The following is a 20881-nucleotide window of genomic DNA, read 5'->3' on the forward strand; positions in this document are numbered from 1 at the left end:
CAGTGTTCCTCTTGTTTTACGCTTGCAGAATTAAGAAAGGGATTGATAGCATGAGTTCTAATTCATATGAATGTAGGGAAAGTTGGACAGGAACACCGGCGAGACTGCTTGGCTTTGAATCCCAGCTTTACTTGTTACCTGTGTGATATCTCGTGCTTCATTATGCTTTTCCATGAAAGGGGGGAGATAATTAGTACCTGCCTTGTAAGAGAGTTGAAATGAATTCAGAGCACATTGAACAGTACCTGGCACAGAAACACCCAAATGCTAGCTAGACTCATACTTATTTCTGTTATTAATAACATGAACACTTGCTTTTCTTTCAGAATTGAGCACTTTGCCAAAATCTACAGTCAAAAAACTGGCATCAGAAAGGAAGTTCTTTTGAAAACATTGTGGGGAGATTATTATATAAATACGAAGGCTAAGAAGATTATGAAGGTGGATCAGGTAACGTGGTCTCTTGTGCCTATTGATCGGTGGTCACATTCTTGCCCTGTGAAAGCCTGCACTGTAACACACTTGTAATCTGCCTCAGTTTATGTGAGTCAGTTTAGGGGAGATTTTCTACTGTATATATTTGGCTAAAGATCATGTGTCTTATGGAGAAGGCAATGGCAACCCACTCCAGTACTCTTGCCTGGAAAATCCCATGGACGGAGGAGCCTGGTGGGCTGCAGTCCATGGGGTCCCTAGGAGTTGGACACGACTGAGCGACTTCACTTTCACTTTCATGCATTGGAGAAGGAAATGGCAACCCACTCCAGTATTCTTGCCTGGAGAATCCCAGGGACGGAGGAGCCTGGTGAGCTGCCGTCGATGGGGTTACATAGAGTCGGACATGACTGAAGCGACTTAGCAGCAGCAGCATGTGTCTTATGTCCAAGTATTGCTTAAATAGAGTTCCTTATCAGGATCAGAGGACTGCATGTTGTTGTTGTTGTTTTTCCTATTTAAGAGGAGCAGAAATCCCAGATCCTGGGCCAGTGAACTTGAAGACACATATTTGCATCATGCATTTGTGTGTCCCCTTCCTAAAGAGACATCTCTTGTAGACGTCACTGCGTGGCCTGTATTCCTAGCCTCAGCCGAGGCCTCCTCATTGAACACCAGTCACCATGCATTGCTGATGGGTGAGGCAGGTGCTCCTTGGAGCATTCTGTCGGTGGAGGTCTTGCAGGGCTGCTGAGTCACCTAGCCTCAAAGGAAGGATGCTTTCTTGAAGACTTTTTTTTTTAATATAAAATTAAGGATTTTATAAATGTATTCTCATTGAAGAGCATGTATGTTCCTTTTAGAAGGTATTCCTTAGTATAAAGCTACAGGAAAGAAAAAAATACCAGAGGCCAACACTGCTAATGGTATGGTTTTCATTTCTTTCATTCTTTCTGTTTAGATAACATATATTCCTCGATTGAGATAATGCTGTTTATACAATGTAGCCGCTTTTCCTCTTGACATTCTATTGTGACCATCTTCCCTTGTCACTGAAAGTTCTTTATAAACAGTACAGTGTGTAGATTCCTTAAAAACTAGGAACAGATCTACCATATGACCCGGCAACCCCACTCCTGGGCATATACCCTGAGAAAACCAGACACCCCAGTGTTCACAGCAGCACTGTTTACAATAGCCCTGGCGTGGAAGCAGCCTAGAAGTCCATTAACAGAGGGATGGATAAAGATGTGGTACGTTTATACAATGGAATATTTGTCATAAAAAAGAACAAATTTGAGTCCTAGTGAGGTTTATGAACCTAGAGCCTATTAATACAGAGTGAAGTAAGAAAGAGAAAAATTACAGTATATTAATGCATATATATGGAATCTAGAAAAATAGTATTGATGAACCTATTTGTAGGGAAGGAATGGAGACACAGATGTAGAGAATGGACTTTTGGACACAGGGACGCGGAGAGGGGACGAATGGAGAAAGTAGCATTGACACAACATTGTAAAAATTAAAAAAATAATAATAATAATAAGAGGAGCCAGTGGAGTGAAGTAGCAAAGAGCATAGTTTGAGATTCTCTTTGCCTCTCAGCTCTACCACTTTCTAGTTCTGTGACACTTGTCTGTTTCTTTTCTCTGCAAATTGAAGATAGTAATATTTATCTCATGGAGTGATTATATGAAATATCCAAGAAAAGTCTTAAGAGCAATTCCTGTCATGTAATAAACACCCTCTTACATCATTATCACTCATGTAATCATTCTCCTAAGATTGAACATAGTTTTTATTTCTGTTTCTCAAATATTTTGATATTTTAAGTAAAGCTGTGATAGGCATCTTGATGCATACATTTTTAGGCCTTTACGATTTTTTTTTAACCAGTCCTTCAAAGGTAATGACTTAATTTCCCAGTACCTTGCCAGTAGCTCTTGAGAAAGAGGGTTTCAGTTTATATTCCATCTCTTGTACCTATGAGAGTATCCATCTCAAAGTGCTCATGCTGTAATTTTTGTATAGTTTGATAAGAGAAATAGGGGTTTTGTTTTTTTTTAATATCTTCTTCCTTGAAGTTGAATAGCGTTCATATTTTAAGAACCTCCTTTAGAACGAAGTCCATGGACGTTTTAGAGTGGAGCTTTAGCTCTCAGCTTGGGTACCGTGTGTTCTTTTGATGGCAGTGGGAGGGCAGCTGCAGTGATGTATCCACCCCCCCCCCACCCCGCACCCCAAGTGATTTCGTGTGTGGTGTCCACGGTTCGGAAAGAGAAGAGTGAGTTGTAACTGTGGATTATTGGCTGTTTAAAGCATTCATATAGCTACTTTCCTCTGCTTTGTTGTTGAATAAGTATTTTCTAGTAGAAATGAAGCATCGATAGTAAAGCACATCAAGAATGAATACGTTAGATATTGATGAAATATTCAGAAATTTTAAACCCATGCATCCTTTTTTTTTTTCCAGGCAAAAGGAAAGAAACCTTTATTTGTACAGTTGATCCTGGAAAATATATGGAGTTTGTATGATGCTGTCTTGAAAAAGTAAGACTGTTATAAATTGTTTATCTCTGGGCAGTATAATTTGCAGTTTGACGAGTTACCCTTCCGAAAACTAGGTAGACTGGGAAAGTGAAGAAAGCCTTTACAGAGGCTTTGATTACCAAGCTTGGAAACCATTTAAAGGAGTATGTATAACCCAATTACAGGATGACGGGAGGGACAGAACAGAAATATTTTATAGAGTGCTGAGGCAAAGAGATAAAAGGATGGGAAGAACCATCAGACTTGCATTTTTACAAACTCAGTTTAAAGTAAAATAGTAAATGTAGTAGAAATGCTGCTTGATACTGAGGATCACTCATGGAGTCACTTAGGGAAAAAACCTTGCCCGATACAAGTGGAAAAGAAAGTTTGCTTTAGTAAATTCCCAACTTGTTCCAGTGGTGGAATGATGATTTTGGTTTTAGTATTTATTTATAAAATCGTTTTACCAGTTGACATAGCGTGTTTAAGACGATTGTGGAATGGTACTTCATGGGACATTTTCAAGAGAAGTTCATTTGGAAGTGGAAAGTAGAGGTTGAGCAGTTTACTCCTGTGGCAGGAGCCCCCCTCCAGCGTTTTTGTTTTTTTATAGTCAAGCAGTGCCTCAGGAATAAATGTGTCCTGTGATGTTGTTTCTCTTCCTCACTCCCCTTTGTATCTTAGGTAATCTTTCTCCTCACCTCCCATCCACCCATCTCTTGTTTACTATAGGGACAAAGAAAAAACTGATAAAATCGTGACTTCTTTAGGATTAAAAATCGGAGCCCGAGAGGCACGGCATTCAGATCCTAAAGTTCAGATCAATGCTATCTGCAGTCAGTGGCTACCCATATCTCAAGCTGTTCTTGGTATCCTTTATATTAATGGTTGTTAATGAAATCATAGTTTTGACAGAACAAGAAAAAAGAGTGTGTTATTGGCCATCAGGAGGTCCTCTGAAAATAACGCATGCCAATTCAGAGTAAGTTTTTTTCTGGGGTTATTTAATATTTTACCATGAAACTGTATTAAATACTTCAGAAATGAATATATTAATATTAATTAAGATTAATACGAATCTGAATGTTCTTAAAAAACATTTTAAATTTTTGTTTCTTAATCCATAAAATCAAAACTCTTAGACTAAGATTTGCATAGAAGTAGATACTTTAGATGTTTGTGTTAGGATCACTGGTTCATTTTAACCCATATTTTCTTTACCTTGTTGATACTTCCTCTCAAATTTGTGATTCCAAAAGGACTTGATTTTAAGCGGCTTACCTTAACTAAAGGCATTTTGTAGGTGAATTTAGACTATCTTCTTTGTTTTTTTTAAAAAGACTTTTGTTATATGGACCAATTTTAGTGTCTTTATTGAATTTTTTACAGCGTTGCTTTTGTTCTGTTTTATGTTTTGGTTCTTTGGCCGAGAGGCATGTGGGATCTTAGCTCCCCAACCAGGGATCGAACCCACACCCCCTGTATTGGAAGGTATAACCATTGGACCTTCAGGGAAGTCTCAACCAAAGTAATTTTATAGAGGAATTTAGACTATTAATACCTTCTTGTCATTGATCTGTGTGTGCTTAGCGGTACCCGTGGGGTGGGCTGAGGGTGCAGTGTCTGGGGAGTGGGCCAACAGTGGACCACGGGGCTGCAATAAACACAGACCCCTACGGTGACCTCGCTCTGTTGGAGGACCTGCTTGTATCGCAGCTAGCGGCTGATGGTGGTTTTATGCCAGTTGAGAGAGACTGAAACTGTATGAAAGATTTTGAGGACTGGGTCACAGGCAGCCAAACTCCTAAGCTCTGTGGTCCTTCCTCATTTGTTCCACAGGATGTCAGTGTTAGAGTATATGCCATGAGCACCCTTTCTGGGCTCTAGAGCGTCCACAAACTCCCTGAGATTGTATCCACGTTTCGAGATGTGACTTACGGAGTATTGCCTTACAGCCCAGGCATCGTGTACACATATGTTGTTACTTCAGTATTTCGTGCACAGTCTGAGTCTCTGCCAGGGTGAAGAGCACTTGCTCAGGCTTTTGAGTCCTTAACAGCAGACTTCAGCTATGGTGTGTCAGAAGCTTCCTAGTCCCCTCGACATTACAGCTGAGAGAGTGGAGAAACTGATGTGTGCAGGATCACAGACTTTTGATTCTCTCCCACCAGAAACCCAGGCTCTGAAAGCAGGTGAGGTAAAGACGAACACACCAGTCAATGTATATTTGGTCATCCAAAGTCAAGACTACTCTAGACCAATTTTCTGAATGCTAGCTTGCTAAATGGCCAAATGGCCAACTCCCCCGGTAAACAATTGCACAAACATTTCTCCAATGCTTTTTGTTTTCTAACATTTCAGTTTCGCCAGAGCCATTTTGCTCTGCCAGTGGAGTGAGGAGACTAGAGACCTCTCCCTTTTGCCAGATCACAGTTCATAATCTTATCATCATGCTCTATTCCATCCTCTCAGGTAGCCAGGAATGCATTCCTGAGGTGACTGTGTTTCCAGGGCCTGTGGAACAGTGACCCCAGGGTCTGTATTCCCTCTAGAAGCCCCACACATGTTCGCTCCATGAGAGGGAGCCTCATTTGCTCCCAGCCTCATATGGCTCCATGAAATTCATCTGTGCGCACCACTCTGTCCTGCTCTTTTTCTCCCATTCTGTTGGATTTGCAGCCTCTGCCCTCAGATCACTGCTGTTCTCAGACCCATGGTTGACTCTCCTTTGTTAAATCTCTCGGCCAGTTCCCAGTCCTCCTGACTAGATCTGTCACTACCATTTGACACAGTCAATCCCTCCTTCCTCCTTGAGACCCCTTTTTCTTTGACTTCTGGGCTTCCACCTGTTTCTCCTTGTCTCCCTGTCTCCTGGGCTTTTTATCCCCCCACCCCCCACCCTGGTTTTTTTATTAAAACAGGAGAAAAATCAAACAGAAGTTAATAACGTGTACAAGGGAGAGACCTGGGAAAACAGAATAACTTGCTAAAATATCTGAAACCCTCACCTTAAATACTGTCAGTGGTTTAGAACTTCAAAGGGGAGAAAGGCATTTGCCATGGAAAATGAAAAAGTAAAAGTCTGGTTACAAAGAGTGTTTGCTGGACCACAGAGTGGGCTCTGATCGCTGGGCCCTGCTGATTTCCCCACCACACCAGCCCCTTCTCTTTGCAGATATTTCTGGTGATAGTTGTATTCCAGGAACAGGCCCTTTATCTCAATTAGTTAGACAACTAAGGGGACAGAAAAAGAACAACTTCCAAAGTTCTCTGCTCCTTAAAAACAATCAGCCTAAATTAACCCTCCTCAAGAAACACCTTGTGGAGTGGTGAAGTTTGCTCTTCTGCAGTTCTGCCCTTAAACCTTCTTCGTGGAGTTTCACAGTCCAGAAGCCAAGTTGGTAGATTGTGTCTCATTAAGCCAGTCTCTTAGTCCTGACAGTAGGTTTAACTGCTGCTGCTGCTAAGTTGCTTCAGTCGTGTCCGACTCTGTGCAACCCATAGACGGCAGCCAACCAGGCTCCCCCGTCCCTGGGATTCTCCAGGCAAGAACACTGGAGTGGGTTGCCATTTCCTTCTCCAGTGTATGAAAGTGAAAAGTGAAAATGAAGTCGCTCAGTCATGTCCGACTCTTCGCGACCCCATGGACTGCAGCCTACCAGGCTTCTCCATCCATGGAATTTTCTAGGCAAGAGTACTGGAGTGGGGTGCCATTGCCTTCTCTGGTAGGTTTAACTAGACATCTTTAAATCCATTTCTGCAAGCGGTAATGCAGGTGGGCTCTCAAAGTTAGGCTTCTAAGGTGCAAGCATTCCAGTATTTCTAAGAGGCATTTTTGTGAAGACAAAAAGGCTCACGGTTGGAGCAAATCATAAACCAGCTTCTGAACCTAGGGAACAACCAGTCCAGATTTCTAGATGTTAGAGTCAAGTATCATTTGCAATTTGAAATGTCTTTAAATGTCTTTGATGATGTCCTCCAATGTTCAGGTAAACTTCCTGAGTGGCTTACGGTGGGCCAGAATATTGCCCCCAAATGGGCTATTGTGTGGTGGTCTCTCTTAAATTTATCTCAAGTTTCAGGACTTCAGGAAAGGAGCACCTTTGGTTCTCGGTGTTTCCACATCAAAAGTGGGAGGAAAAAGTGGCAATGTTAGTTTGGAAAGTTATAGCCTAATATTTGAGGAAACCTGGAGAATTCAGGATCCAGCCCAGATCTGCATTTACAGATAGTAAATCACAACCTCAAAGATGGTAACAGAACTAGAATCTAATATTCCCAAGTGTGTGTTATAGTTTCTGTTGAAACATAATTTTTTTCTCTCTAAAGTCACTCATTTCTACCCAGTATAGCCAAATTAAGACTCATTTGTTTGCAGAATAAGTTTAGTTTCATTAAACTTGGCCTGATTGTTTTTATAGGTTCAGCATGAATAGCAGTTCACCATGTAGGCTCCTTTAAATCTCTTTTGCTGGAACTCTACATAAGGAATCTCCAGATTGAACTTCTAATAGCCTCTTGAGGCTAAGAAACCAAGCCACATCTTTGCCGTCGGAGCTGGCTGTTTAGTCTTGATCTTTTTCCCGATTCTTCTCCATCCCCTTGACTTTTTAACTGTGGGATGCCCCAGGCAAGGCTTGGTATTTGGATCTCATCTGTTTTCTACCTGCAGTCACTCTCCTGCTCATCTTGTCCAATCTCTAGGCTTCCCATGACAATGGCGTGCTCTTAATTTTCACATTGGTTTCATGCCCCTATTTCCAGTCCATCTTTAAATCCTGTTTACTCTTCCTTTGAAATGTATCCAGAATTAACTACTTTTCAACATTTCCGTTTCTGCCTTCCTGGGGCAAGCAACCGTGCGTGATCTGTCACCTGGGTATTATAGTAGCCTTCCAGCTGGTATCCCTGAGTCTGTTCTTGATTGCCTGCAGCCAGGGTGAGCCTGTTAAAATCGGAGTCAAGGTGTGTTGCTTTGTTCCTCAAAGCCTTTCAAAGTTTTCCCTGGCAAGACTTCTGATAGATACTTAATTCTTACTTCCTTCTTCTCTTATTTGAATTTTACTCTTGAATTCTTTATGTGCAAATTATTTTGATGTAGGGTGATTTTAAAAAATTACTCACCAGTGGTGGTTTTTTTTTTTTTTTTTCCTTAACCAATATTTTTTTTAATGTAATTTAAGAAAAATGTCCATATGCTGATTAGGAAATTATGTTAAAATTTATAGATTTAGGGAAAATCAATACCTTTATAGTATTGCATCTTAATCTTCATTTCTAAGTTTTTTTTTGTTATCATGATATTTTTGTCTTTATTTTCTAACTTCTCTTAGGGGTTGGAAAAACTACTATTATGTATTTTATTAATAAGCTACCTTGTTGACTATTGCCCTTTGGTAAAATTCCTCAGTTCTATCCCTCTCCACTGGAAACGGTTATGAGGGCTTCTGGAGGGTAGTGAAGCCCATCTCCTACCTGGACTTACTCCTGCTCTTCTTCACCCTGTCAGTTTTGCTTTTCTTTTCCCCTTTCTGGTTCTCTCGCTCTCACTCTACTATTTTTCTAGCAATCTTATTTTTTTCTAAATGGAATTTTTCTTATAGTTGTGAAAGATTATAGGTTGCTTATGTATTTAGATGATGCCATGTTCTAAACTTCTTGTTTTCAGAAAAGCCTGGATTATTAAAGTAACATTTTTCTTTCCTGTCTGTTTAGCTTTTATGAAATGCGGAAGTGAAGATACCGCTCCAGTTATTATCTTTATTTCCAAAATGTTTGCAGTTGATGCTAAGGCTTTGCCTCAGAATAAGCCAAGGTAAGGATCATAGGGAAGCCAGGTGGGGCCAGGGAGGTGGGGTTCAGGGAGGGTGTGCGGTGGGGAAGGTGCAGTTCTGTCCTCAGCCCGGAACTCATGTGGAGCAGCCCCTGTGGGAATGTAAATTTCACTGAGTACTTGATCTTTTTGTGATCCCTCTGGAGGAAACAGTTGTTGAAATCAGCTCTGGGACTGTTAATTCAAATTCATGTTTAAAAAAAAAAAAAGTTGGTTTTTTTTTTTTTTGGCTGCATCAGGTCTTTTTTGCAGCACGCGGGCTTCTCTGGTTGCAGCAGACAGGCTTAGATGTGCCATGGCCTGTGGGATCTTAGTTCCCCAACCAGGGGTCGAACCCATATCCCCTGCACTGGAAGGTGAACTCTGAACCTCTGCACCAACAGAGAAGTCCCTGAATTCGCATAAAGTTGAATAAGTAGTTAGAGTAGTGGTAGCCACGGTTAACAATTGTTGAACGTCAGACAAGTTCTCATCTCAGCCTGTCTGTCTGCTTCACTGGAGATTTTTGAATGTGTGAGTACCTCGCCGATCTTTGTGCATGTTGTGTGTGTGTGTGGAGAGAGAGAGGGGTGGAGTTCAACCATGGGAGACGGATCCTTTCTCAAGTTTCTGAAGTCTTGGAGAATCTCTTCTACATCGTATGAACTGATATGGGTCCTCCTCCCCCACTAGTGTAAGTGATTAGATCCCGGTCGTTCCTTGTGGGGATCATGGCATTAGCCTCCTAGCTGGCTCTGCTGTCCCAGTGTCTAACTTGGCCGGTCCACTTGCCATTCTCCCTTCAGGATCTTGGTGTCTGGAGTGAAAAGATTCACTCTACCCAGGAGTTGGAAGGCTCTTCTTCTTTACTATCCACATCTATTCTGGGACCTTTCTGTGTGGGAATCTTTCAAATAACCTGAGAAAAAGAATATAAATCAATAGTACTTCTTAAGGGCCTGGTGCCTCAGGCAGCATCTCAAATCTTGCTCTTTTAGGTTCTAAATAATAATGGTAACAGCACTAATAATTGGCTGCAGTTTATCAAGCTTATAATATTGATTTATAAAAAAAATCAACTGCCTCACTGTTGATTATGCCGTCTAAATCTAACAGTAGTTCTGCAGTTCGAGTATTTACTGTTTCAGTCTAACCTGGGGAAGTTAAGAGGCCTTAAAAAGATGAAGTAGTAATGGATTTTCCAGTAATCATGTATGGGTGTGAGAGTTGAACTATAAAGAAAGCTGAGCGCCAAAGAATTGATGCTTTTGAACTGTGGTGTTGGAGAAAACTCTTGAGAGTCCCTTGGACTGCCAGGAGATCCAGGCAGTCCATCCTAAAGGAAATCAGTCCTGAATATTCATCAGAAGGACTGATGCTGAAGCTGAAACTCCAATATTTTGGCCACCTGATGCGAAAAGCTGACTCATTTGAAAAGACCATGACGCTGATTGAAGATTGAAGGCAGGAGGAGAAGGGGATGACAGAGGATGAGATGGTTGGATGGCATCACCGACTTAATGGGCATGGGTTTGGGTACACTCTGGGAGTTGGTGATGGACAGGGAGGCCTGGGGTGCTGCAGTCCATGGGGTCACAAAGAGACAGACACGACGGGGTGGCTGAACTGAACTGAGTGTGCTCAAGGTCACATAGCTAGAAGGCCAGAAGAGTATGTGAATCCACATCTGTCCAGCTGGACAGCCTATGGGTGTCCACTTCACCAGTGGGATCTGGCCTCCATCATCTGTGCAGCTTGTTAATCTCCACCGCTAGATCTCGACAACAGCCTTCCAGCCTGCCTGCCCTTTTTAGATTCTGGGCCTTTGCTCTGACCATTCTCAACCACCGTCTTCTCCAGTACTCTGTCAGAAATTCTTACTGAATGCTTAAGTGCCTGTTAAGTAAGATCCTGCTAGGAGGTTTTCAGGCAGTTCCTCTCCCCCCAAATCCCTAAGTCTGCTGCTTTGGGTTCCTTCTTAAGAACCAGTTTCTTGTAGTAACAGGATGTGATGTTCAGACAGAAACTGCACTCCTTGCTCCCTTAGTTCCCGTCATCTCCGCTCTCTGGTGCTGTGGTTACTGGTAGCACCGGCTGCAGCCTGCTCCTCAGCCCTCTCTCTGTCCCTCCCCCAGCCCACCCCTGCAGCCAGCTCCACAGAGGCCAGGGCGTGGATATTCAGCTTGGAATCCTGAGGGTGGGTGGTTTAGTGTTGTCGCCTCTTTCCTTTCTTCTCCAGCCTCACCTCCCCAGTCTGCATTCTCACCTCTGGTCACCTTCACCTCTACTGTTGGTCACTGCTGTCCCCTAAGCACTGTCATCCACAGTTAGCTCCACTTCAGCCTCAATAAGTCAGCACCCACAGACGTTCCTTGACTAGCAGAGCTCGGTTCTCTTGCAAGTGAATTCCTGTTTATTCTCAGTAAATACTAGTTGACACAATGGGTTCTTCAAATAAAACCTTGCTACCTTCTCTTCTGTCTGCTCTGTTTACCTGTGTCACCACTCCCAGCGCTCACAGCAGTGCCTGACCCATAGCAAGTGTCAACTGGGTGGATGGATAGATACATTGATGGACAGCAAGACTTTACATTTGATGTTAACTTCATGAATGTAAATGTTGTTACGAGCTCTGACAAAATGAGGATTTAATATACTTGAACAGATATGCTTCTTTCTTAACCAAAGCTACAATAAAACCACATTTACTTAATGTGATGATTTTATCATTTCTGATTCCTTCTGAATTGGGGGGGGTATAGCCACAGATGATGAGCATGGAATTTGGAGTCAGATCTGGCTCTGAATTACGGCTCCTCTGTTTATTGTCCACGTGACTCTGGGTCGAGTTGTGTAGTTCTCCTAAGGCTCCAGTTCTTATTTGTAAAACAGGAGTAAGAATACCTGTGTCATATAATTGTTTGGATAAGTATATTTCGATAATATGTGCAGAGTGGTTAACACAATATCTGTGCCGTAGTTGTGAAAGTAGTTTATTTTCTTGGGCTCCAGAATCATTGCAGATGGTAACTGTGGCCATGAAATTAAGACGCTCATTGGAAGAAAAGCTGTGACCAACCTAGACAGCATATTAAAAGCAGAGATACTACTTTGCCAACAAAAGCCTGTCTAGTTAAAGCTATGGTTTTTCCAGTAGTCACGTATGGATATGAGAGTTGGACCATAAAGAAATCTGAGCACTGAAGAATTAATGCTTTTGAACTGTGGTGTTGGAGAAGATTCTTGAGAGTCCCTTGGATTGCAAGGAGATCAAACCAGTCCATCCTAAAAGAAATCAGTCCTGAATATTTATTGGAAGGACTGGTGTTGAAGCTGAAGCTCCAATCCTTTGGCCACCTGATGCAAAGGGCTAACTCATTGGAAAAGACCCTGATGCTGAGAAAGATTGAAGGCAGGAGGAGAAGGGGACGACAGTGGATGAGATAGTTGAATGGCATCACTGACTCAATGGACATGAGTTTGAGCAAGCTCTAGGAGTTGGTGATGGACAGGGAAGCCTGGTGTGCTGCAGTCCTTGGGGTCGAAAAGAGTCAGACAGGACTCACTGACTGAACTCAGCTGAACTGATAAGCCCATTGGAAGAGACCATTTCTCTCTGCGCTAACCAGTGCATCAGGTTTTTTTTTTTTTTTTTTTTTTAACCTCCCTGTTTATAGTGATAATAAGATATTCCATGTTTATATATTTTTTTAAATTTGTAGTTGAAGGATAATTGCTTTACAGAATTTTGTGGTTTTCTGTCATGTATCAACAAGAATCAGCCATAGGTTAATTCATACTTTTCAGATACTCTTATAAAAAGTCTAGAAGCAAGATAAGTTATGTAAGGGTTGATTGACAGGGCAGCTAGAGTGTGTAGCCTGAAGAAGAGAAGGGCGAGGGGAAGGGTGTGAGGACAGATGATTGAAAGGTGAGGAGAGGGGAGTATGTTTGTTGGGTGTTGCTCCAGAAGACAGAACAAGAGCCTAGAAATTTCATCCTGTGTGTGAAAGACCTTTAATACTGAGAGCTTACAGTGGAGAGGAGCTTATGCCAGCAGATGTGACTTCCCGACAGCCCTGAGCAAGCCATCATCAAAGGTCGCTCCCTTTTCATTTTTGTATCTGATGGCACAGCCCTGCCTCCTACATTGGGGTAGGTCTGACTAGAAGGGGCCGACTCCTAGAACCAAATTCATCCATTTCAGGGGGCAGGTGCTAAGGGAATAGAAGTGATGTCCAGTCCTGGAGGGAGGTCTTGTCGAGCAGGTGGGTGTCTGAAGAGGACAGCAGTGGACAGCTGGTGACTCAGGTGTGGGGCAGCCCATGTAATGTAGGAAGGGGATTGGGGCACCTGACGTTAGGACCTCTAGGAGTACGTGGCATGTAGCACGCATGGGACTAGTGCACTCTTGGTACGGCCATCTGAGTGGCTTCCAGGAGAGAGAAGGGGAAGGGGAATGGCGGGATGGGAGACGAGGTCGTCAGCCAGAGACGGAGGCGTGAAGCAGGAGTCATAGTACCAAAGTTGGGGGGCGGTAGAGGAGGCGGGCACAACGTGACAGGATCAAGCAAGGTGGCCCACCCCCTAGGCGAGCCCCCAGCAGACACACACGTGTGCACTCACACCCTTCCTCTGGTGGAACTCGGGTCTGACACCGTGACTGATAATCACCGTTGGACCTCCTGTCCGGCCTGAATTGCCAGCATTCGGCCTGGCCCTTCCTCTTGGACCCTAGTTCCCCATGGAGGTGTATTTTCCTACTTTCATGGAGAAAAGCTCGGTTTCTTACTGAGGTCATCTGCTTCTCTCTCTGTTAGAGTGTTCCGAGCTGTGGTATCTTACTGATTCCCTTTCTTTTCCGGCTGTTTGCCCTACAGAGGAGGAGCATGGGTGCCTGAGAAAGGTTCCGTGCTGTTGTGTGTGACTGTGGGGACACGGGCTCTTGCATGTCATTTCATAAGCTCACAGTAGCCGGGGACCCAGCGTTCCCAGCGGAGGAGGAAATGACAACCCACTCCAGTATTCTTGGCCGGGAAATCCTTGGATAGAGGAGTCTGGCAGGCTTCAGTCCATGGGGTCATAAAGAGTCCAACCGACTGAGTGACTAAGCAGCAGCAGCGGTGTTCCCAGAGAAAGCGTGATAGGCCTTCTCTTCTCTTGCTGCAGTGAATGAGAGAACTCGGAGAAACTTTCCACCAGGAAGGGACTGGGGACCAACCACCGTCTTCTCCAGCCACGTTGTTGTTCAGTCACTAAGTCGCGTCCAACTCTTGGCAACCCTGTGGACTGCAGCACGCCAGGCTTCTCTGTCCTTCACTGTCTCCCAGAGTTTGCTCAAACTCATGTCCTTTGACTCAGCGATGCCACCCAACCGTCTTATCCTGTCGTCCCCTTCTCTTCCGGCCCTCTATCTTTCTCAGCATCAGGGTCTTTTCCAACGAGTTGGCTGTTTGCATCAGGTGGCCAGAATACTGGAGCTTCAGCATCAGTCCTTCCAGTGAATATTCAGGGTTGTTTCCTTTAAGATTGACTGGTTTGATCTCCTTGCTGTCCATGTTAACACTAGCTGTTTCTTGGCTGGAACAGACTGAGATCTTTGCTGTGGCCAGGTGTTAACATGTCTGTGGTGTCCTGTAGACCTCTCACTCAGGAGGAGATTGCTGAGAGGCGAGAGCGTGCAAGACGAAGGCATGCGGAGAAGTTGGCAGCGGCGCAGGGCCAGGCACCCGTGGAGCCCACCCAAGATGCAGGCGCCCTTGAAATGAGTCCACAGGGAGAAGAGCCAAAAGGTACAGCTTTTCTCAGTAGTTTCCCCATCCTCAGTGATACGGATGGGGTTTTTGCCAAACTTGGAACACTCATCCTTCTGGTCTTGGGCTTTTAGCTTTGAAGGTAGCTTTCATCAATATACTTCTATCCTTGGTGTTTCTTTGCTCAGTCTCAGCTAACAACAGTGTCTTCCTTGTCCCCTCTCTGTTTCTCAGCAGCTCCTGGATGCAGAGAGCATCTGGGCACTCATGGTCCTTCTGTTTCTGGCAGGTGATGAGCAGGGGTTGGAAAGTGAGACCCCCAAACCCGTGCCCCCGGAAGGAAGCGAGCAGGAGTCTTTTATCGCCTTCGCTCGAGTGTTCAGTGGAGTGGCGCGAAAAGGAAAGAGAATTTTTGTCCTTGGACCCAAATACAGTCCTCTTGAGTTTTTGCAGCAGGTAAGAACAGGAAGTAAAACATTCGTATATTGTTTCATGGTTCTGCTTTCTTGTTAGATAAGTGATTACCTTATTGGTAGATGCGTTTGATCTCTAGGGAGGCGCATTTGGGTGAATCTGTATACTTCCTCTTGTGTCACTTTGGTACCATTTGATAAACCTGTCTCAAGTAATAGCATTTAGGAAATTAGGCTAGTACAAGAATCAAGTTTTCAAACCTTATTTAGTTAATTTATAAGGCTTTTGTAGAAATTCAAGGCTAGAGGAAAGAACTGAGAAGAACAGATGTCATGGTGGAGCCAGGACAATGCCAGGTGTTCAAGACATAAAGATCCAAAACCCAGGTGGCATGAGCCAAAGGCATGGGTGGTGAGCAGGTGATAGGCAGCGGTTTCTTGGCAGGCAGATCCCAGACATTGATCAGGAGGGTCTGACAGTTGGTGAACAGCCAGCGTCTAAGTATGTCTGGACCAAAGGGGAAATAAAGCACAAGCTAGAGCTGTCTCAGAACATTTTTGGACATACAGAAGGTGCATATGTGGTAATCAAATGATAAAGGTCAGAGGATGAATGCCAGAGGTCCACGGAGCCAGGCAGCGTCAGCGAGAAGCTGTGAGTGGGGCCTTCCAAGATGATCGTGCTCCTCTGGGCGCAGGTAAGCCAGGGGCGCTGCTGTGCTTGGCTGTGATGAGAGGTGCAGGAGGTGGCAGAAGAAAGTCTGTGCCATCAACTTCTCCTGCCTTGAATGCTTATTCCATCAGTGTGAGCAGCAGGTGAATCCTTGGACAGGTCCTTGGACTTGTTGCCATGCTGAGTGGTGACTGAGCAGTTTGTGCTAGTCTGTGACATGTTCAGATTCGCAGGGAGGAGTATAGCAGTTGGTGTGTTTGGAGTTACTTTTGAGGGGAGGGTAAAAATGTTGTAATAAGGGATATAAAAATCTACTTGTGATCTTCTTACCATCTTGGTTACCATCTATCCATAAATGTATTAGGTATAGTTCTCCATTTATTTAGGTCATTTAAAGTGTTATCATTTTCTCCATAAAAATCTTTAATCACTTTTGTTATTTATTCCTAACTCTCTCATATTTTGTTAGTATTCTGAAAGTTACTGTTTTAAATATATATGTATGTACTTTTTTTTCTACTGCTAATCTATAGACATACAGTTAGTTAACTTTTGTATGTTGGTCTGTGTATGACTTTCTTGCTAAATTGTCTTACTAATTATAATTTTTCTGTCAGTTCAGTCTCAGTCGTTTCCAACTCTTTGCGACCCCATGAATCGCAGCACTCCAGGCCTCCCTGTCCATCACCAACTCCCAGAGTTCACTCAGACTCACGTCAATCGAGTCAGTGATGCCATCCAGCCATCTCATCCTCTGTCATCCCCTTCTCCTCCTGCCCCCAATCCCTCCCAGCATCTGAGTCTTTTCCAGTGAGTCAGCTCTTCTCATGAGGTGGCCAAAGTACTGGAGTTTCAGTTTTAGCATCATTCCTTCCAAAGAAATCCCAGGGCTGATCTCCTTCAGAATGGACTGGTTGGATCTCCTTACAGTCCAAGGGACTCTCAAGAGTCTTCTCCAACACCACAGTTCAAAAGCATCAATTCTTTAGTGCTCAGCTTTCTTCACAGTCCAACTCTCACATCCATACATGACCACAGGAAAAACCATAGCCTTGACTAGACGAACCTTTGTTGGCAAAGTAATGTCTCTGCTTTTCAATATGCTATCTAGGTTGGTCATAACTTTTCTTCCAAGGAGTAATTTTTCTGTAGTTTGTTTTAAATGAATGGTCCTACTGTCTGTGGATAATTCTGTTTCTTCCAATTTGATCCTTATATTTTAAATTTCTTCCAGCCTATGTCTTGAGCTCCCCTATAGAGTTGTCAGTGAGTCAGAACACATGCATGTACATGTAGCCTGTGCCTCAGAGGCCATCATTTTCATGAAGTTTCCAAGTCTGCCCTAACACAGTAGCTTCTCTCTCCTCTTGAGATTTTATGCATTTACTTACCTGTGCTTCCTTTTTTGCCACTCACTCTATGTTTCCAGCAATAATTATCTTTTTGTATGTGATGTCTTGGGCATTTTTTCCTCTTCACAGCACGAGCACAATGCCTTGGGTACCAAAGATAAGTCGGTTCCTTCGTTGGCATGCCTTTGGGGCACTTGCATGTATATGAAAATCGTTGAATAATTCAAGACAATATCTTGAATAATTTGAGACAGAATCTCCATGAGAGTACATGTGATGTAGAAAGAGTTAGATGTAGAGCATCTTTGCTGTGAGAGTGTCGTGTGTCTTCTCGTCAGAGTCTCCGATGTGTCACAGCACGCTGTCTCCCACGTTAACAGCCCAGCCTAAAATAGTGGCTGTTTGGCCCTTACATGGCATTTTTATGACATCTAACTACTCCTCAAAGCTATTTATTTTCCTGTGTTACTCACCAGTAGCACTAGCCCTTGTCAGATGCTTAAAGGACATTATAAGATTGTAATTGACATGACAATATAATAATGTTAAAGCTATTTTAAGTGATAATAGTAACAATGAGTATTGAAATAATAGCACAGTGGTTCTGGTGTCCAATGGTGTCTGACACAGTTCATATAAATACTGGCGAAGGGTATGAGGATTTTTGTGTGTTAATATCGTGCTACCAGGGCATCCCTGGTGGCTGAGATGGTAAAGCGTCTGCCTGCGGTGCGGGAGACCCAGGTTCGATCCCTGGGTTGGGAAGACCCCTGGAGAAGGAAATGGCAACCCACTCCAGTACTCTTGCCTGGAAAATTCCATGGACTGAGGAGCCTGGTAGGCTACAGTCCTTGGGGTCGCAAAGAGTCGGACATGCCTGAGCGACTTCACTTTCACTTTTACCAGGTCACAGCAGAATTTATATTAGCCATAAAGTTTATGATTATGTGTAATTCTTGACAGGCTTTATGTATATGAGAAGTCTCTCTAGTTCAGAATTTACTCATAAACTGAGACTTCTTTTTATATCACACCATTTCAGATCTGAATGTTTCGGGTTTACATGAAACACTGTGACTGCACTATATCTTACTTATGAATCGAAGTAACTTTGTAGGTATTAACCCAAACCTGTTTTCCTTTGACGTCTCCTAACTTAGCTTCTGTTGTTTTTCTTTTCTGCCCAGGTGCCATTAGGCTTCTCAGCTCCATTAGAGGACCTTCCCCCAGTCCCCCACATGGCGTGCTGTACGTTGGAAAACCTGTACCTTCTGATGGGAAGGGAACTGGAAGACCTCGAGGAGGTGCCTCCAGGAAATGTGCTAGGTAGGGTGGTGCTGTGTGTCACATCTGTGCTCCGTTCCGAGACGTGGCCTGACATGTCACCCGAACCACGTGAGATATCTGAGGGAAATGACTTGGATCTCATTCTTTTTTTTTTTTATTTATTTATTTTGGGTCGTGTCCTTTGGTTTTAACTTAGTGCATTTCAGTAATTAGCATGTACAGTAGTGCTGTGCTGTGCTTAGTCGCTCAGTCATGTCCGACTCTTTGTGACCCCTTGGACTGGAGCCCACCATGCTCCACTATCCATGGGGATTCTCTAGGCAAGAGTACTGGAGTGGGTTGCCATACCCTCCTCCAGGGGTTCTTCCTAACCCAGGGATCGAACCCAGGTCTCCCGCATTGCAGGAGGATTCTTTACTGTCTAAGCCAGCAGAGAAGCCCAAGAATACTGGACTATGCAGCCTGTCCCTTCTCCAGGGCATCTTCCCAACTCAGGAATTGAACTGGGGTCTCCTGCATTGCAGGCAGATTTTTTTACCAGCTGAGCTACCAGGGAAGCCCATGTACAGCAGTAACTTGCTGTAAATTACGGTAGGAAATAAAAAGTAACTGCTTAAGAAATCTGTGAATAAGCTGAGGTTCCATTCATTTGGGGATGAGAAAGAATTTCTGCTGACAGTAAAGTCAGTTCAGATGAATAAGACACTTCCGGTTCTAAAGTATCAGAAACTATTCTGATTTAAGGGTCTGTCTGCTTCCAGGCTCTTTTAATCCATTGAATGTTTTATATTATAAATTCATAAATACTGTTCCTCATCTCCATAATGTTCATTACTTCTTTGTGGAGTTCACTTTTAAAGGTCCTCAGTGCAGCCTTGAAGACTCAGCTGAAGGAATTTTCCTTGGATCATCATAGGCACTCTGAGTGTGAAATGGAATGCTGGGTCCCGTTCTGAACCCTTGGAGTCCTTGTCAGGTGTAGAGCTATTTATGGGGGGACTCCTTGGGCTCCAGCTTCTTTTTATGTTTTAGAGAAATGGTCTAGACTGCTGGTCTGGAGCTGCTGGATTTTGTCCACTTTAGTCCAAGAAATTTGCGTTTTGATACTGCCTTGCAGAAATACGTAATTAAAAATTTTTTTTCATTACTTTTTTTGGGGCATGAATTTCTAGCCTCTCCTCAGTGTTACCCATTCTTTTCATCCTCTTTGGAAAATGCTGTTGAACAATTTACATGACTTATGAGCTTCCATAACCAGCAAAACATTTTTTATCAGGAAGGACATGGGAAGATGAATAGAAAGCACTCTGTTTTTGTTTATAAACCTTCCTTGTGATTCCTGTATTCCTCACACTCAATTAATTTTGTTTCTTAAATGGAAGGTGAGGTGGAAGATCTCTAACACAACGTTCAAGTGAAAAGAGAAGTACTGAAGAAGGCTTCAGAGCATGGTTTCTGTCGTATCCCCTCCAGTTAAGGGTCGTTGTTTGTGCTCTCTCCCCAGCAGAGGTCAGGAACATGACGTGCAGTCGTTCTGGTTGCCTTCTGTCTATTTCTAGATTGCCGTGTGTTGCTCAGCCCTGCGGCCAGCTGTGTTATGAGCAGGGAGACCATCTCTCTCTCATCTGCCTCCTAAGGCAGCCATAACCCTGCTATCTGCAGGAGACCGGCCACAGATTAAAGCATTCTTCGTCTTGGGGAAGAGAGAAATACCTCATTCTCTTTTACTGATCTTTTGAAGTTACTTGGGAGCAGTGGTAGGAGCTAGGGTGTTGGTAAGGGTGCCTGTTGGTTAAACATTTGTTTACCAAATTAAGTTGTTAAAAAATAAGATGGACACACAACTTTGGGACAAAATGAATTAAACAGAAAAGTGAGATATATTTTGTAGAAGCATTAGGATTGTGTTTAACTGCCAGTGATCAAAAAACCAACTGCACAGTCTTCAGTTTCCCTCAGTGGGAAGATTAGGGTAGAGGATAGACAGCTGAGGACTGGTGCCGTGGCTGTCTTATGTCATCAGGGAGCAGGTTCCCTCTCTTCGCCTGTTCACAGTCCTTAGCATGGGGCTTTGTCCCCATGGGACCAAGATGGCATCTGCATTGACATTCCTGGCTGGAAGAGGGCACACAGGCCAAAGGCCTTCTCACAGCACTGATGTTTCATTTATTTTTGTGGTCATTAGTTTATTTATTTTGGATGATTTGGTTGATGTTATTTTAAAACCTTTGGCAGTGACCGCCCCATATATGGTCTATTAGATATCTAAAATATCACTTACTAAGAAGTGCTCATAAACAGAGGCTTTATCCGTCTCTTCTAAATATCAGTTTGTCATGTGTGTTCTGATTATTCCATTATGCCAGCTTTCACCTCTCTCAGTAGGGGATTAGAAACTAAGATATGTTTGGGATGAAAAGGTCTGGTTTGCTCTGTGGAGTGATGAGGAAGTTCAGTGGTTTGGATGTGGGAATTGTGGGCAGGTGTGAAGCGGAGCTGGTATTCAGCCAGCACACACTCGTGCCAGTCTTAACGTGTGGAAACACCACAATCTGAGGTTGGAATAAGCAGGCGCTGCTCCCCGACCCCCACTGCCTGGCACCTTTTCTCCCCCTGGACTT

At 43.5% G+C, this 20881-nt stretch overlaps 1 protein-coding gene and 1 non-coding gene across 7 annotated transcripts in view; both read left to right on the top strand.

Moving 5' to 3' along the window:
• Positions 1-20881, top strand: part of EFL1 (elongation factor like GTPase 1) — a 113951-nt gene that overhangs the window by 22021 nt on the left and 71049 nt on the right. For all 6 annotated transcript variants that reach the window (XM_086364323.1, XM_086364326.1, XM_086364321.1 and 3 more), the window contains exons 8-15: positions 327-450; positions 2912-2988; positions 3703-3839; positions 5040-5162; positions 8686-8785; positions 14423-14574; positions 14825-14991; positions 18161-18299. In XM_086364323.1, coding sequence (XP_086220449.1) covers positions 327-450; positions 2912-2988; positions 3703-3839; positions 5040-5162; positions 8686-8785; positions 14423-14574; positions 14825-14991; positions 18161-18299 — 1019 coding nt within the window. The remainder of the gene's footprint in view (positions 1-326; positions 451-2911; positions 2989-3702; positions 3840-5039; positions 5163-8685; positions 8786-14422; positions 14575-14824; positions 14992-18160; positions 18300-20881) is intronic.
• On the top strand, positions 17667-17738 carry TRNAR-GCG (transfer RNA arginine (anticodon GCG)). The gene has a single exon. It is a non-coding gene; the product is annotated as a tRNA-Arg (tRNA).

Source organism: Bos grunniens, chromosome 21, assembly GCF_055505025.1.
Source record: "Bos grunniens cultivar Pamir isolate PY7600 chromosome 21, Bosgru_T2T1.0, whole genome shotgun sequence".
NCBI classification, from domain to species: Eukaryota; Metazoa; Chordata; class Mammalia; order Artiodactyla; family Bovidae; genus Bos; species Bos grunniens.